General features: G+C 31.2%; 2 protein-coding genes across 4 annotated transcripts; both read right to left on the reverse strand.

Moving 5' to 3' along the window:
- Positions 1-45: 45 nt before the first annotated feature.
- Positions 46-2693, reverse strand: LOC111374971 (profilin-like). The gene is made up of 2 exons (XM_022997733.1): positions 2619-2693; positions 46-329 (listed from the first exon to the last, which is right to left on the reverse strand). Exons 1-2 carry the CDS (start codon positions 2691-2693, stop codon positions 117-119), a joined length of 288 nt encoding a protein of 95 aa, XP_022853501.1. The 3' UTR covers positions 46-116.
- Positions 2694-6410: 3717 nt separating this feature from the next.
- Positions 6411-11953, reverse strand: LOC111369691 (NAC domain-containing protein 73-like). 3 transcript variants are annotated; one of them, XM_022991316.1, is made up of 7 exons: positions 11801-11953; positions 11238-11474; positions 10971-11148; positions 10009-10580; positions 9099-9353; positions 8404-8487; positions 6411-7302 (listed from the first exon to the last, which is right to left on the reverse strand). In XM_022991316.1, exons 2-7 carry the CDS (start codon positions 11358-11360, stop codon positions 7213-7215), a joined length of 1302 nt encoding a protein of 433 aa, XP_022847084.1. In that variant the 5' UTR covers positions 11361-11474; positions 11801-11953; the 3' UTR covers positions 6411-7212. The 3 variants fall into 3 exon arrangements, with proteins under 3 accessions (XP_022847084.1, XP_022847068.1, XP_022847077.1); XM_022991300.1 differs by having other exon boundaries at positions 8404-8490; XM_022991309.1 differs by lacking the exon at positions 11801-11953 and having other exon boundaries at positions 8404-8490; positions 11238-11662.
- Positions 11954-17004: the final 5051 nt, after the last annotated feature.

The raw sequence follows: 17004 nt of genomic DNA on the forward strand, positions 1-17004 counted from the left end.
AACGTGATGTGCGCCAATGATATTGATATACTAAGGACCTGGTACTTATTCTCAATCCTCAGCAACCAGTCTCAAAATCCAATTTGGACAAAACTCATCCGGTCAATTATCCACAGTTATAAACTCGAGCAAAAACAATTAACATATTCACAAGCTATAAGTTGAAGCAAAAGCAGAGACAAAAACAATACCTTTTTCCCTCGGATGACAACCCCTGGCTCACCTTGAATTACCATGTATTTAGTACCACCAAGATACAAGCCAGTAGGAGCAAGTGAACCAGGATTTTCAAAGTCATTCATGATAGCAGTGATTTCCTCAGGCTTGAGCTACGCCAGCATTAATCAAAAAGAGAATAATTTTATTTCACAGATTAACATAGAGAAAAGATATCCCAGCAAAGAAATTTAGTGCATTGCGAAACAGGCTTGTGTTGTATTATTGATGCCATTCTACTTCTATAAAAAAAAAATAATAATAATAATAAAATAATTGCTATTCTTATCGGTTTCCATCCTTCTTGTGTTAATATATTCTGGTACGTGATGTCCACGATATCATAATATTTGCTTCTGTATCACACTACCTTAAATGGTTTATAAATAAATAAAAATACAAATCAATAAAGTGCTACCATAGTCAAACTAATATCTTTAAAGTACAAAAAAATAAACTAATAAAAAGCTGGATCAACCAAGTAAAAGGTCGTTCTATAAAAACTGAATTAGTCACTAATCAGTATCCGAAATCAGATAAATCCAGTTAAAATTAGGAATAAATTCAGTTAGTCAGGGTCAAAATCAGGAAAAGAGATACATAAACAACCTGTAAAATCATTAAAATCTGTTCAACTCTTAATAGGTTAAATACACCACAATTTCAATCCAACAACTAATAACACTTTCCACCCATCGGATCATTGCAACTATTATATTTACATACTAGTCTTTTCTGGATCTGTTAAAAATATCTTCTTATCATTTTTGGTTTCATACATTCGAGCTTGAGAGCCTGTGATTTCCGCCACCACGACATGTGACCATAAGCACTGAATATACAAGATATGCCAATGCATGAACTAACAAGACTTTCAAAACTTTATAAACTATGCTCTGATACCACTTTGACACGACCCGTCCCGAATCACCCTAGTGGACCCGAAACGTGATGTGCGCCAATGATAAATGCTAACTAGATGTCAAATCTACCACCAAGGCTGACTATGAGTTATTTCAAAAAAATGCAACAACATCAAATACTTATGTAAAATATAATGTGATGGATCCAAATTATTTACTTTGTATTTCATCAAAATGAGTTATAATATTCAACATGTTATGTGGCTCTCATTCTGATAGGCTCTTCTAGCTAAAAAAAATCAATTTCCACCTGTAAGAACATTACGGAAAAATATATGAGTTAATAGCTCAATGAGTGGAGAAATTCGAAAATAATTATATTTTTTCATTTTTACATTTTTATCGAAAATCGAGTTCATTTCATTAATAACTTCCAAGATAACATCATATAATTATAGTCAAAACGTTAGACATTCACATAATGTGGTAAAATATCATTTCAAGTCATGATATAAACATAATCTAATAATCATGTTATAATCTCATCACATCAAATGTACTGAAAAATTCACAAAAAATGTACCATCTGACTAAAATCTGTAACCCTCCCTTAGGCTAAAAACTTTCACCATGGGCCTTTGGCCCCTCCGTGAACGAAAGCGGATCTCAAGACCTCTGATAATTAATTCTAGAATACGGTCAAGGCCCCTCAGTGAACTATATATACATAGTCACGACCCCTTCATCTCCAGTCGACCCCTCAGTATAGTATTGAACACGACCAAGACCCCTCTGTGAACTAGAAGAAGTACATAATCACGAGTACTTTTCTGATCGATCTCAATATCACGTCTCACATACCAAACAAATCTCAATATCACATGTTTCATATACCAAGTCACAAATGTACAATAAATAATCCTTGAAATTCCACATGTATTATAATAAAAGAGATTTCCATAATAATCATGTAATTCGAACACATAATTGCATATAATTGCACATGCTTTAACAATATACTTAATTTATAAATACTTTAAAAATATTTGTATTTTTCCACTCACATGTAGTTGTAAAAAATTAGTCGTTAATAAGAAAAACCAACACATTTATCGAAAAATTAAACAGAAAGCTAGATCAAAATTATAAATGCTCAATCTAAAAACAAAATCAAGGTACAAGGTAAATTTAATAAAATACAAACAAATAACTGACGTAATTGATATATAAAATCAGATCAGATCACGTCATCAGCATTCTTACAATCAAGAATATATTAAGGCCCCGTTTGATTTCCTCAAAAAGTATTTTTCTCTTTTTCTGTTCAACCGCACATTATTGTTCGTTAAAATAATATTAGAGGTAAATCAAAAAATTTTCATCCACACATCCTTCATCAATCCACTATTCTAAAATTCTTTTTTCCTTGAAAATGAGTGTCAAACACCTCTAAGTGCCCAGAAGATCTGAAAATTGAATTGAAAGAAAAAATAAAAAAGTCATACGATAATTAAAAAGAGCAAAAAAGAAATGAAAGACCTGAGGGAAGGTGGTGCTCTGAGCCCAGACGGTGCCGTCATGGCCGAGGATAGCGGCGGCGGCAAGAGTTTGCATGACTACTCTTAAAGATTCATTTTTTAACATAAAACTTCAAGTCTTAATACATGTGCTTGACATTAATTGTTACTATGGCGAAGAAAAGCTGACTTTGGGACCCTTTCGACCATTCTCGAGTTAACTCTTCTTTAAATCATATCGACCGTTCATGCTAAGTCGTTACTTATTTCATAGAGACAGAAGATTCTGGTCATTTTAAAACTATAGCCTATGTATTATTGTCCTCTCCCAGTCCTTTTTGCTTCTAATATTTGATTTCTATCTTCTTATTCCTGATTCAGTCTCTATTCCTTAGAAATTACGATGAAGGCCTCAACTCCATGTAGAATATTAGCTTTATTACATGCATGCTTAGAAAGAAGGCCGAATGTGACTGACGAATTTACATGGTGAATTGAGATATTCTTGGTTATTACTATATGGAGCGTAATTAGCATAAAAATGTTAAACAAGAATTTTCCTTTTATGTCGCAATTCTTTAGCTATATGTGCATATGAATAAGACTTGACTCGACCTGAAGAGTTTGACACTTGCACAAGAAAAAATACACGAGTGAAGTTATGCACGGTTTAATTGTTTCTTGTTTTCTCTTGCATTTTGATATTCAATAATATATTGTTTGAGTTGTTTCACATAAAACTATATTGTAAATTCATAATACTAAGCATTTATTAACCCAACCACTACTATCTAACCAATTACCATTGAACTGATCAACAATCAAATGAGTCTGAATCCAAACAGTGAATGAATGAGTCACGGGTTTGTAAAGAGCAAAGGACTTCAAAAAATACTATCTGAAATTAAATAGGAGCCTTAGCTAGTTTGAGCTGGAAGAGAGTCAAAGAACTCAAAAGAAAAGGAAGAAGCATAATAGACATCAACCGGTAGCAGTGCAGAAATAGGAGAGCCACCAGTTTATACGTCGACGGTTAACTTTAGGGTAATTTTAGAAGTCACAAAAATTCAAGTTTGCTCTATTCTTTTTTGTTAGAAAAACCCCACTTTAAATCTTGTAGTAGCCGAGATTTTCTTTTCATGTTTGGGTACACTGTCTTTATCTTCTGGTACTGAAAATGGCATCCTATGTGCTTCTCTCAGAGTCTCATGCGGTAAATTTTCATTTTGTGGCACATATAACCCATGTTTTGTTTGTGTTATATACTAGTTTGAGTCGGGGTCCGGAAACTAGTATATAAAGAAAAATAAGGCAAATTATTTTTTGGCACGTATTTAATATTTAACAAATAATAGTTTATGTAATTTTTTAACAGTTATTGTGAATTACACTTTGTTGTGATTATTATACAATGATTGCAATTCAAAGTGTGTTACTATGTGTTAAATCCTTCAGCAATGTATGTAAATTTTAGAAATTGTAATTTACACTTAATGTTTTATCCAACTAGTTTTCATTTTGGCTCGGTGAAACTAGATAGAATAAAACTGTAATCATTGATACATTTTTAATTATTATTTATATTTATTTGCACATTAGATGTCAAATGTTACATGCAAATTCTTCAATTAAATTTCTAGCCTGTATTAATAATTTAATACACATTGCTTTCCATCGTTATGGTAAAAAGTCTTTATTGATGTCACTTTGTTAAGTAACCTAAGGTTGCTAGATCATACATATGATTTAACATAAAACATTTGATATTTTTGAACAATGGGTCACATTTAACTAAAGTTTCATTTTTTGTTGAGTAACTCAAGGAAATAAAATTTTGGGAGCACAATCAACTAAACATATAATATGTTTGTAACAAAAATAAAAAGTCTCTACTTGATGATATATAAATTACATGGAGATTTATTAGGGCTAATTAAGTAACTCAACATTCTAATAAAATTAAGAGATCGTATCGCAGTGCTAATTCATTCCTTGTTTCATCTCACTTCTTAAAAATTCAAATTCCTTTTCAATCACAAATTTCATGATATCCACAACTTTTATCAAGTTAAATAGTGAGAGTAAAACAATTTAATTAAAGAACACATATAATAATACATTTGACTATTGTTGTCTATCATTATGTTTTTGTTGTGAGCTATAATTGATTAATCAAAATAACTTGCATATGCTAACAAGGTTACTGGACTAAACTCCTTGGATTAGCATCATTATTTGAGAATTGTTCTCAAACACGAGATAGTTCTAGACAAGGAAAATTTGGACGCGCCAATAGAATGATACTGAAAGAAGAGCCGTGAGGCTTTCATAATCATGCTGAAATGTAAGAAGCTTGGTGAATCTTCTACTTATGACTATTATTTGATATATATTAACTTGTCTACTTCTTTAGCCACATAGGTATTAGGTACAAAATATGAATTTCAAATCTATAAAGAGAATTGATCTATTCATACACTTCTTGTCTACATAACAGATTACACTCCACTCACATTGCGACCTCTTCATGTGAGCTGGGTGTAATCCATTATGTATACAAGAAGTGTACATGTAGCATCACTCTTATATAGATATGCATGCTAGAAGTATAGCAATACAAAATTAAGTAATAGACTTGCACGTAGAAAATGAAGCAATATTTGCCCCATCAATGGTAGGAACCTATTAGTCACCTTTGTCTCGTTATTTAGTTTTAGGATGGAAGGTCTTTAATTGTGTCCAGTTCTTTTGAAGAACAATAATTCTACTACTTGTTTGATTAGGAAAGACTCGTCGATTGAGATTAAGAATAATTATTAGCCATTATTTAAGAAATAAACTATAGAAATGAAATATTTATAATAGAATCGACATTCTAAATTAATTCCATTTCGGGCATAAAATACAAGGCTCGTAAAACAAATCTCACTTATATATGACTTTCTAGATTTGGTTATGTGAATGTACAAGAAACACATTACACATACTAAAGTTATATAGCAATCTATATTTAGACTCATATGATTATGAATTGTACAAGGTATGGATATCTTGCCTGCCAGGGTAAGATGATCAAGTCACATTTTACTACAAAAGAAAAAATGGATCATCAATCCACTAAGCCTCATACATTTGGATGTGAATAGACTTATGTTATTAGAGTCAAATATGGTCTTTCTTATTTCATAGATGGTTTATAAGTGTGATTTACACGCTTATATAGACTTGTAAATCTACTTAATATTTTGTTATTTTGAGGAGTTTCTACTTATATTAGTTCATATATTATTAATTTTTACGTAAAGATCCCAACTTCAAATCCTAGATCTTCTATGCTTATTGTAATATTTTGTAATGCTATGGTTTTGTTTTGAATTCTTATTTATCCGCATCCATCATAAAGACATAGTTGGTCGTAGGTAAAAATTGGATTAATTTATCTCGAGAAAAAAGTTAACACATAAGGAATATCGATTGTCAACATAAAACAAGAATTGATTGATATCAAGTAATTGGGGATTGAAGTAGGTTAGGAGCGGTGAATTTGAGATTCTAGCACCTTCCTTCCTTCATTGATTGTTTATTTTATTAGATAGTTGATATAGTTAAATTATTTATTTATTATTTATTTTCTTTATGGCATTAGAGCTAGTTTAATTAAAGTAAAATAGGCAGATAATTAGTTCTCGTGGATTCAATATTTTACTCATAATTTTACTACATTTTAACTATCCATCCAGTTGCGAGATAAAATCAACAACAATGATCATAATAATTATAGTTCTGCTACACAGTAAATCGTGTCATCCAAACTGTTGATGAAATTCCATATGTGATATAAAAGAGAATGGTTCAATTTTTCTCGCATTAAGATTTGAGACCATGATGCTTATGAGAATCTACAGATTTATTGTAATTCTATGCCATTTGTTTCAGTCTAGCATTCCACAACATAACAATTCGAAGGAGTGACTTCATTTTTGAAACTCATTAAAGAGTTTCTTCCACTGGGGAAAGTAGTCCTCACTCTGAGCTGGCGACCAGTTGCTCCCAAGAAGCAGACCTAGACTTTGGCAACAATCCCCCCTTCACAAAAATGAAAACATTCATGAAAAGCCACAAGTATGAAACATTCATAAACTATCAGTTATACTCCAATTCTTTCAAGCAAAGGAGGAGTAATATATAGATATTTATGTGTGTCTATATATAAATTAATTTCATCTGGTAAAGATTAATGAAACAAACTATACAAATTACTATAAGAAGAAAATAATTTATAATAACCGTTAACATGAAACAATAATCATAATTTTGAAAATCCCGTTGCTTTTGGGGTCTTATTTTCTTTGAGAAAAAGCAGCTTTTCTTGGTTTCTTTCTTTCCCCTTTGTTGCCTATCCTTTTGTCTTCTTTTCTTTCTTGTTTTTCTGACTGGGATAGTTGCACAGTTAGCTCAGTTGAGCTTGCAACTTTAGCCAGGCATTGACAGGAAAATTAGATGGAAAAAGGTAAAACTAGGTGTATATATGGTCCATTAGCACTTGTAGAAATCTTCGAGTACTGATGATTTTGACTGTGGGGAATTTTTTGCATCCTATCTTCTATGTTTTGCGTCTACCGATGATGATCTGGGTTGTCAGGGTCATGCCAGAATGTGGAGTACTTCAACCATTCTGCTTCTTGTGGATTTGTAATGGATGACTCCTGCAATAACAATATTAACATGTGCACCAAGGGTTAGAGTTGTCCAATAGAAATTTTAAATATATAAAATTTTCAATTTCCAAAAAGTTTAAGCATTCAAATTAGACGATTCAATATGATATCATATAAGATAAAAGTTGATTACTAGTTTCATCGTCATGCTCATTTTGATATACTATTTGAGTGAAGATCTCGATGGAAAAATTATGTGGTATGCACTCAAGACGTATTGAAGAAGACATTAAATAAAATGACCAAGGTAATTTGACTATCTTTCTTTCATGTTTATATTTCTAATTCAACTTATTTTCATTGATGAGTTTCTTTTTGCATTTAAATTGTAATTAATAGCCAAATGGCATTATTGGATATAACTTTTCTTGGTCTTTATCATATTTTTTTGTATTAGTAATTAGATTAATGCACTTATTATTAATATTTCTACTTAATAGCTTGATTTCTTAACTTTAGTTTTTCAAAAGTAGAAGAAAGGAGGAATGTGGTTGCAGCTTTCGCAATTGATGGCACAAAAAGAAAAAAATAAAAGGAAAGAAGAGAATATGGAGAGGAAAAACGAGCAAGCATCTTGTTCCTTTGCGTCATGTGGCATATTTGGTCTGATAGATTAAATAGTAATTTAAATATTTGTATTGTCTTGCACAATCAATCTTGTGCTCCATTCCAAGCATACCATTTCGTTCTTAAAAGTTGGCCTAAATGCAGTAGGCGCCCCTATATATATACAGAAACATCTGCAAAACTTACTATATTGATCGAGCAAGCAAGGAAACTTATTTCATTAACTTTTTCACAGTTAAGATATACATTTAAACTTAATTGGAAAGAAAAAGGATATAAAGGAAAAGGCTTCTAATTGCTCTTTTTAATTGTTTATTCCAATCTGTCTCTTTAATTAAATATAAACTAGACTAATGATAATGTAAATCTTTCTTTTATGTTTATTATGAAGATTTTGGAAAAAGATTCTTGATTTCATGCATTATCCTTATCAATCAGTCATTACCTTTACTTTTCTACGACTCAGACGAAAATTTTACACGAAAGAGTATTTTGTTTCTGGATTACAAAGTTCATACTTACTTCCTTGATATGATCAGATGAAGTGCAGCCCATAACGACTTCCTCCAATCCTGATGCAGATCTTCTTTCGAGTTTATGATGTTGCTGCTGAAAAAATGTAATCATTTAGAACAAAACAAAACATAATCATCTATAAGATTATATATTGTCTGAAAAAGACATCAAGTATAAAGGGAAATATAATTACTTGTTCACAATTTAGAAGACATAAAATCATCACTAAATCATTTGGTTTAATCATACATTAGAGCATATTTTAGTACGCATTGCCATAACAGTGTAATGCACAATTTTATGTTATTTTTCTTTTATGATAATGTCCAGTCCTTCCTACCAAATTCTACTATGATCTCAGGCGCAATCAATAAACTAAGAATAGGGATCGTTCATTTAAAACATGTTTGGCTTTGCTTTAAAAAAAAAAAAAAGGCCAATTTTTTGCCCATTTTCGACGGTATGGAAGGTCATACTTACGAAAGTAGACAAGAATCATCTAGGAAAAGCCAAACACGCTAAAATTGACTATGTTCACACAAACAAAACCTCATTCGAAATAGAATTAAAGTCAACCTCATTTGTCAAATGTGGACCTCGTATGAACCAAGTCAATAACCGGATCAAGAATCAATACATAATGCTAAATCTAATCTTAGAATTTGTTTCCAAAGGTTCAAGTAAACATTGGGATTAATTACCTGGAAATTTTGATTATGGAGAATCATTCTAGGGACATGGAAGGAGTCCTCATCAAGAATGATAGAGGCGTGATGATAAAGAGGTGGTGGAGAAATTATGGTAGATATAGAGAGAGGACTGCTGGTTTGGAATGTTGTGGTTGCAATCTGGTGTTGCTGAGCCTCATGGGTCACGTGAGGTGGTGGCATTTGATGCTCATCGCACGTGCCTGGTGCTGAAACTTCCCTTGCAGTTGAAGTTTCCCCAATACCAGCCTGCAAAAAATTAATAATCCATCAACAGTTTGCTAGCTGGCTAGTCCCTTGTCAAGGCTCTTTTTAATATTCTGCGCCTTTTTCTTTTAATCTTTTCTTTTCTTTTTTATGTTCATTCCGATTTTGTTCAGTATTGCTTTACTAATTTTCTCTTCTCTGGTGGGTGAACTGCTTAGTTTAAAGTAGATGAGTGTTGTTATCAAGCAAATCTGATATCATTTTCAAGCTTTATGTACAAGCATCCAAATGTGAAAAGCAAATTTTCTTCTGATTTTTGTATTGCATGCATGCATAACTTGCTTAGAATTCTAAGTCAATTGGTTATAATTTTTTTTTATACTCAACTACATGGAATATAACATATTAGACATATACTGTACAGCAGAAAGAATGGACACTTCAATTTTGGAAAATATTGAATACAGAAACAAAATTCACTATTTAGAGAGAGAGAGAGAGAGATCGGAAAAATAATTAATGATGATAAACTTTACTTAAAATATAGATTTGTTTGTATCGCAAAACGTCCAAGATAGTAATTTTTTTGAATGTTATAAAATTGTTTTATGTTATGGTAATAAGAATTTTGAGCAAGATGTGTGAGAAATTAATAGCAGTTTAAATAGATGATCAACATATATGCTAAAAAAAATACCTCATCAAAGGGTTTTCTAAATGGAAGGAAGCTGAAATAGTCACCATAGCTAGACATAGGAGAGCTGCCGGCGACACTGCCACCACCACCACCACCGTGGCTACTCCGAAATTCATCTGTAGGAGGGATTATTTCCTTAGACGAGAGGATACCAGTACTGCCAGTATCTCTATTTGGATCACTGCTCGTTGCTAATTCGACGGCATTATTCGTGCTATTCTTTTCCAACAAATTGCACTGCCTTGGTTGAGTCTGATAAAATATCTTGGAAACCACAAGTTCACCTTCTTTTTCTTCTTCATTTTGGCCTATGTGGTATTGATGCATTACCCAATTTGTTTTTTCAGGTTTTCTATTTTTCCCAAAATTTGTATATAAAACCAAAATTTTCTTGCATCCCTTTTGCTTTCCGTTAACCATGACTGGCCTGGTTTTGCCTGTCTTGTGCCATCGGGTTTCTCCACCCTGCAAGTCGCATTCGGTTTGAATTTTTCGCCTTTTTCTCGTACCGGTGGTGTAAGCCTTTGATGGTCTGTGGAAGAAATGCCGACTTAATCCATCCCTTGTTACTCCTGAAAGAACAATGTACAAAATTAATTAGTATTTTCTTCCACTTCATTGATTGGCTCAGTATACATTTCTCTTGCTTCCAAATCGAAGCGCACTAGAGGAGTATCTAGACATTTGTAGCCAATTTCCAAAAAAGGAACCCGACGACGCTTCGTGCACGAATTTTATTGAAAGTTAAACCAAGGATGGAGAAATTTTAAAGTTAGGTTTACTTAGGTGCAACAAACTATGAGAATTTGATTAAATTTCTTGAAATAGCAGGAAAAACAAGTGATAATAAATCAAACCCTAGAATCCTTGTATCTTTCAAGCATGAAAGTGTATAACCTAACTCCTTGAATTAAGGAAATGCAACACACACAGTACACACTGTGAGAGTGTATTTCTTATACCTGGAAGCTTTTCTGGGTGAGTATAGCAAATCCCATCATCACCTTCAATTGTAGGGATGAACTCATCAATCAATGGATGAGATTTTGATTCTTTGTTATCTACTTTTGCTTCAAGGTGTTCTATCAATTCTTGGTCTGTTGGATCAAATTTTACTCCAGCTGGTAGACCTACCCAATCCTGCAAATGAACAAAATTAACTTAATAAAATCCAAAAAAGGAAAATAAAATTTAAAGCATTTTTAATGAGTCATTAAAAAAAGTTATACTGGTTTCCCTTCGAGCTTTTGTCCGCAACCTGGACACTGCTTGGATCCACATAATTGATGATCCTCAAGCTTCGAATCAATGAGATCAGAACTGCTGATGGATCCCAACTGAGTCTTATTCATGGCTCTTCAAACGTATCAATTTACAGTTTATATGTACTATCAACTTGGATTACAAACTTTCATAAGAAAACTTAACTTGGACGAAATCTTCTTGTGTTGTATGAATTGAAGTCTCTACAGTTGACATATATAACATATATTATTTGGACTGAATGAACAAAGAAAACAATAATTCGTACGTATATAAGCAGAAATTCTTGAAATTAAACACAAAACTGAATAAGTAAAACCACAATATCAAAGTTTTGATTAAAGAAAAACCCAAAACAAAGATGGTATTTAAAAAAAAAAAAATAAATAAATGACAGTGAACCCACAAGATATCAAGACTGGAAATTCAAATATTTTCAAAGAAACTAAATTAAACTGGTGAGGGCTTGAGAGAGAGAGAGAGAGGGGAAAAAAGGGGAAACTGTGACGGTGGAAGAGAGCTATAAAACCTGCTTTAGCTATGAACACACAGCAGAATTCTCTCTACACTTTAACGGAAGCCAGTGAGATAAAGAAAAAGGCGTCACATACGCTATATACCGCCTTTAACTCTTTCCTAATTTAAGAACACTACATACACGGTTTCTCTCTCTATCTCTAAAGAGAGATAGAGATACTTATATAGATATATATAAAGAGGGATTGGATTTTGGTAAAGCTTAGGGCAGCCACGCCTTTGTTTTGAGTCTCCTTGACCGGTAAAGCAAAAGCTAGGAAGCAGCCTCTTCACCTGTTACTGTTTCATATACTTAAATAATTCAAGCATATAAATCTAATACATAACTATATTCATATGATCATTTTTTCAGTAAAAAGTTCACATGAATTTCAATAAAGCTATATGTTTAAATTTGGGCACAAGATAAGAGGTTAATATATATGTATCTTCTTGACTAAAATATAAACTTAGAAATTAATACTTAATTGCTTGATATAAGTAGATTTATTTGCTGATCATAGAAACATAAACAAGAAAAGCTATTTTTTAACAATTTAATTTGCTACTTTAACATTGTATGAGAAAATTACATTAAATAGTATGAGAAATGGTAAAGATCACGCGTTAAGTTTCAACATGTAATTTGGTACTTTGAAGATGTATATATCTAAATAATATTTTTACATTTTATTTTCTAATATTATAGTCCCTTCGACAAAGTCATTGAGTCTAAACGCGTTGATGCGAGGAGGAAAAAAGGGAGAGAGAGAGAGAGAGAGAGAGAGAGAGAGAGAGAGAGAGAGAGAGAGAGTTTTACATTTTATTTTTTAATATTATAGTCCCTTCGACAAAGTCATTGAGTCTAAACGCGTTGATGCGAGGAGGAAAAAAGGAAGAGAGAGAGAGAGAGATTTTATAATTGAAAATAGAAAAACCAACTCCTTCCCCACTTCCATCCCTATAATTTTTTTAGACAAAATATAGAACTCACATGAGTATTGAGGTGTAGGACTGATGATGACAAAAAGAGGAGGGGAAAGGTGGGGTGGGGGACAATGTTGCTTGATATGCAAGGCAAATTAGCCGTATACTTGATGGACAACCAACCACCATCTATTCTATTTTAAATCCAATAATTTCCCATATAAATGTTAAACAAAGGATTCAATACCAAAAACTCAATAAAATAAATCTTGTAAGAATTCAGATGGGTTTGTTACTTTGTTTATAGACATAGGGTCAGTCTGGTTTCTACGTGCATGGTCTTTATTTCTAATTGTGTATTTTGCTAATTTTCTGTTGAAAACCGCAGAGATGTTAATGATTCCAAGATATTTTATTAGATAAATCTATATGTACAGAATAACTTCTTATATAATGTTGTAGAATAGTCTCATGATGTGGGACCCACCATGAAAAAATTGCCAAAAAAAACCCTACTCACCCCACTATGTGTGTATTCTGACAGCATTTTGTGAAAGCTTCTTTTGTACATCAAGCATGACTCAATTTTATTTTATGTACTTCGTAGTACTAGCATAGAGAGCGGGGTAGCTCTTTTATTGTTTATATGTAAAAAAAGTTATGAATTACTTTTTTCTATGTATTAGCTCAATACAAAAGAAAAACAAAAACAAAAAAGGAAAAAAAATAAGAAAGAAAGAGAAATTGTCCTCCTTAAGCTAGCTCCGTCTCTACTTCGTGGAACAAATATCAAAAGAAAATGAGATATATATTAGACCCCACCATGTACACAAAAATCTCATATGTGGGCCCGGTTTGACTCCAGCTAAAAAAAATGAAGAATTTTCCCGTCAAGAGATGGAGAGTAAATCGTACGAGTTAATGACAATTATACCCCACTCGCCTCAATCATATTTTAGTCATAATACATTGATTGTAATGTTTCTCTGTCTCATAATTACATTAAGCCCTTGTTTGAGCCTATTTTTGACAAAAAATGCATTTTTGAATAGTGTGTTGATGGGAAATGTGTGGTTAAAAAATAAAATAAAAAGATTTGAATTTGCGTGTAATACTATTTTAATTAAGAACGTATGATTGAAATGGGATCAAATTACTGTTGAAAAATGTATTTTGATGAAAATAATGGGACTAAATAGATTTTGTAAACTAATATAAACTATTAACAGGTGCTTATGCATGATGTTTATAAGATTATTTGGTATTGGAAGAAATATATGTTTGAGGATATAGACTGCTCATCGAGAAATAATCTACTTATGAGTTTTCATTAAAATTAACTTACACGCTTTAAACACTACATTATAAAAAATTAACAATTGATGAGAATTTTAATAAATATTAAATGTCTTTTTAAAATTATATATTTCATTTACAGAAATAAAATTGTTGTAATATTTTCACATCATTACATATCCCATTTGTTTCCATAAATAAAATTTCCACTTTCCAACCTAGTCAATAACATCGGATAATTATTTAATATTGATTCAATTAGAATAGTATTATAGTAGAAAACTTAGAACATGCTGTCGTTAATTGTAAAAATGTTAAATTTTCGAGAGAGGGAGAGAGAGAGTTTGCATGTAATTTTCTACAAAGCAGATGACCAAAACCATTAAACTTGTAAGAAAAAATATTTAGATATAAAATTTAATAGCACCATTAATTTTAAAAAAGATACGCCACATCTAACATGGGCAATATTCGGTTCCTATTTGGTGTGGGTTAAAATATGATAAAAATTTAAATCGAAGTCAATAAGGGGATTAAAATTAGAATTTTTAGCAGATTGTAATAGAAATTTTTGAAATGTATAGTTGAAAAGTTGTTGGATTCATGAAAGGTCTGGCTGTCGAGATCCTCCTACCGTCCCCGCTATGATTAATATTGAGTGTTTGACTTTAACTTAGATTAAAATTAGATTTTAATTCGTATCAAACTAGCTCTAAATTTTACTGCACATATTATGGCATTAAAACTTTTATCAACTTTTAAATCATATATTTTGTCAATTTTTATTAATATTTACTAAAATTCTACTTTTTAGAGCTTAGATTTCTCTTGTATTAATCCAAAGAAGAATCAGAAAATAAATAAGAATAGGAGACTAAGAGCCTGTTTGGGAGTGATTTTGAGAATTGATTTTTTGACCGTACGTTAGGAGAAAAGTGTGGTCCATCTATAAGAGAAGAAGTCAAATATGACGGCTGTAATAGTAAAATAACGATAAAAAAATTAATTTTTTGGAGGGAAAAATCACTCCCAAACGGGCTCTAATATATTTATTGAATTGAATGTTGACTAATCAAGTAATGGAGCCCACTTTTTTCAAAATTGATCAACACATCACACATGGTCCAATAATCATCTTGGCATTCCGTGCGTGGAAACAAATATTTGATCAATTGATTGTTTGTGTTGTACCAACCAGCGACATCGAGATACACGCTATCATTTTTAAGCATTAACAACTTTAAATTTTACCTATTATAAATAAATACTCCAATTTTGATTGATTTTCAGTTAGACGTTATTATTATTATTAAATTTAATAAATTTAACACATGCATAAAGTGCCTTAGACAAATAGATTCGAAAGACAAAGAGTCCCTGAAGAAAGGAAAATGGAGTAAATAATTACAGATTATTAGAGGAAAGAATGGAATCGGGAATAAATATTTGTCGACATGTTTTTGTAGCGCTCAATTTTATTGATGATAGCTACGATATTGAAGCAAAATTCGTCAAGGAATAAAATGTAAAAATTATTGGCTGAAAACAAAAAGAATATTTGTAAGCAAAATTAAAATTTTCAGAGTAAAGCAAAGTGTGTGTGTCTATATATATATATATAATGGACGTCATTATACTTTGATGTTTGACTAATTTATATATCAGAACTCTTGAAGAGCTCGACAAAATTGTAGATTATTTGAAAAATGAATTTGAAAATAGCGATTTGAGAAAATTAAAGTTTGTTTTGGATTGCATATTGAACATTTTCTAGAACTATTTGTTCATCAATCCCTTTATATATATAGAAAATTTTAAAATTGTTTTTGTATGTATAAAACATATCCAATGACATTACATATAGTTATTTGATCACTTAATGTGAAAAAGATCAATTTCGCTCACTTGAAGATTGATAATAATTCGTACTCCTAACGTGCCTAATCTTAGTACAATTAGGTATTAACTTATCTAGTAAATTGCACTTGATCGGAGATTTAATTTTTTTAAATATTCTTGCAAAATATAGCTTTGTACCAACTTAAAGACATTGGAGTGCTATTAAGCATATTTTTTGTTACTTAAAAGATACCATTGATATGTGATTATTTTATTTACAAAAATTGAGATAATCTTTAGTGAGATGTGTAGGTGAAGGTTATCTCTTATATCCACATAAATTAGATTGTAAATAAAAATATGATTTTACAAATAGAGAAATAGCTATACCGTGACATTTGTAAAGCAAATCTTGACAATAATATTTTCAAATATTCCAAAATTATTGCAATTCATAAAGTAGACTATGAATGTGTATAGTTAAAGAATATGATACATCATATCCAAGCATTATTCGGAATAACTTCAACAAAAGATAGTACTATCATATTGTATGAAGATAATGCAAATGTATTGCACAACTCAAAAATGTTATATTAAAGGTTATAAGTGAAAACATATTTCTCCAAAATTCTTATATAGATGTGTGTGTGCGCGCGCGCGCCGATTTAAAGATCTTTAGTGATCAACAATGGAGGAATAGTTGTATTATATTTCCTTCGTTTGGTTTTTGTCTCAATGGATTTCCTAACAATGTTATAAATGAGGCAACGGTTGTTTTAAATACTCCAAAACTCTTACAAATAAATGTACTCTTATTTTCTTTGTTGAATATTTTTGTCCACTAGCTTTTATCAAACAAGTTTCAATGAGACAAATATTATGTAATTAGTTTCGAGGATAATGTTATAAATAATATTATGGTTAAATAACTATTGTATCCCTGCAATCCTGATTCTATAAATGTGGAGGCATTGTTCTTGAATAATATATACAAAAGTTATGATTCTTTCTCAAGTCTCTTGAATTGATCTCTAGAAGTTACAATTTATATGCTTTCATTAATATGGTAGTTTGTCATTATGATCAAACAAAAATTACCAATAAATCATTCATGTATACGAAGTAGTAAAAATTACAATGTAAACCAAATAA

The sequence above is a fragment of the Olea europaea genome, chromosome 2 (assembly GCF_002742605.1).
Source record: "Olea europaea var. sylvestris chromosome 2, O_europaea_v1, whole genome shotgun sequence".
Lineage (NCBI taxonomy): Eukaryota > Viridiplantae > Streptophyta > Magnoliopsida > Lamiales > Oleaceae > Olea > Olea europaea.

Excerpts from the sequence above, each read along its gene's own strand:
- LOC111374971 (XM_022997733.1), bottom strand. The coding sequence starts at position 2,693 with ATGCAAACTCTTGCCGCCGCCGCTATCCTCGGCCATGACGGCACCGTC. Across the intron at positions 330-2,618 it reads AGAGCACCACCTTCCCTCAG|CTCAAGCCTGAGGAAATCAC; the intron begins GTCTTTCATTTC and ends ATGCTGGCGTAG.
- LOC111369691 (XM_022991300.1), bottom strand. The coding sequence starts at position 11,360 with ATGAATAAGACTCAGTTGGGATCCATCAGCAGTTCTGATCTCATTGAT. Across the intron at positions 11,149-11,237 it reads AAAAGCTCGAAGGGAAACCA|GATTGGGTAGGTCTACCAGC; the intron begins GTATAACTTTTT and ends GTTCATTTGCAG. Across the intron at positions 9,354-10,008 it reads TTAGAAAACCCTTTGATGAG|GCTGGTATTGGGGAAACTTC; the intron begins GTATTTTTTTTA and ends AATTTTTTGCAG.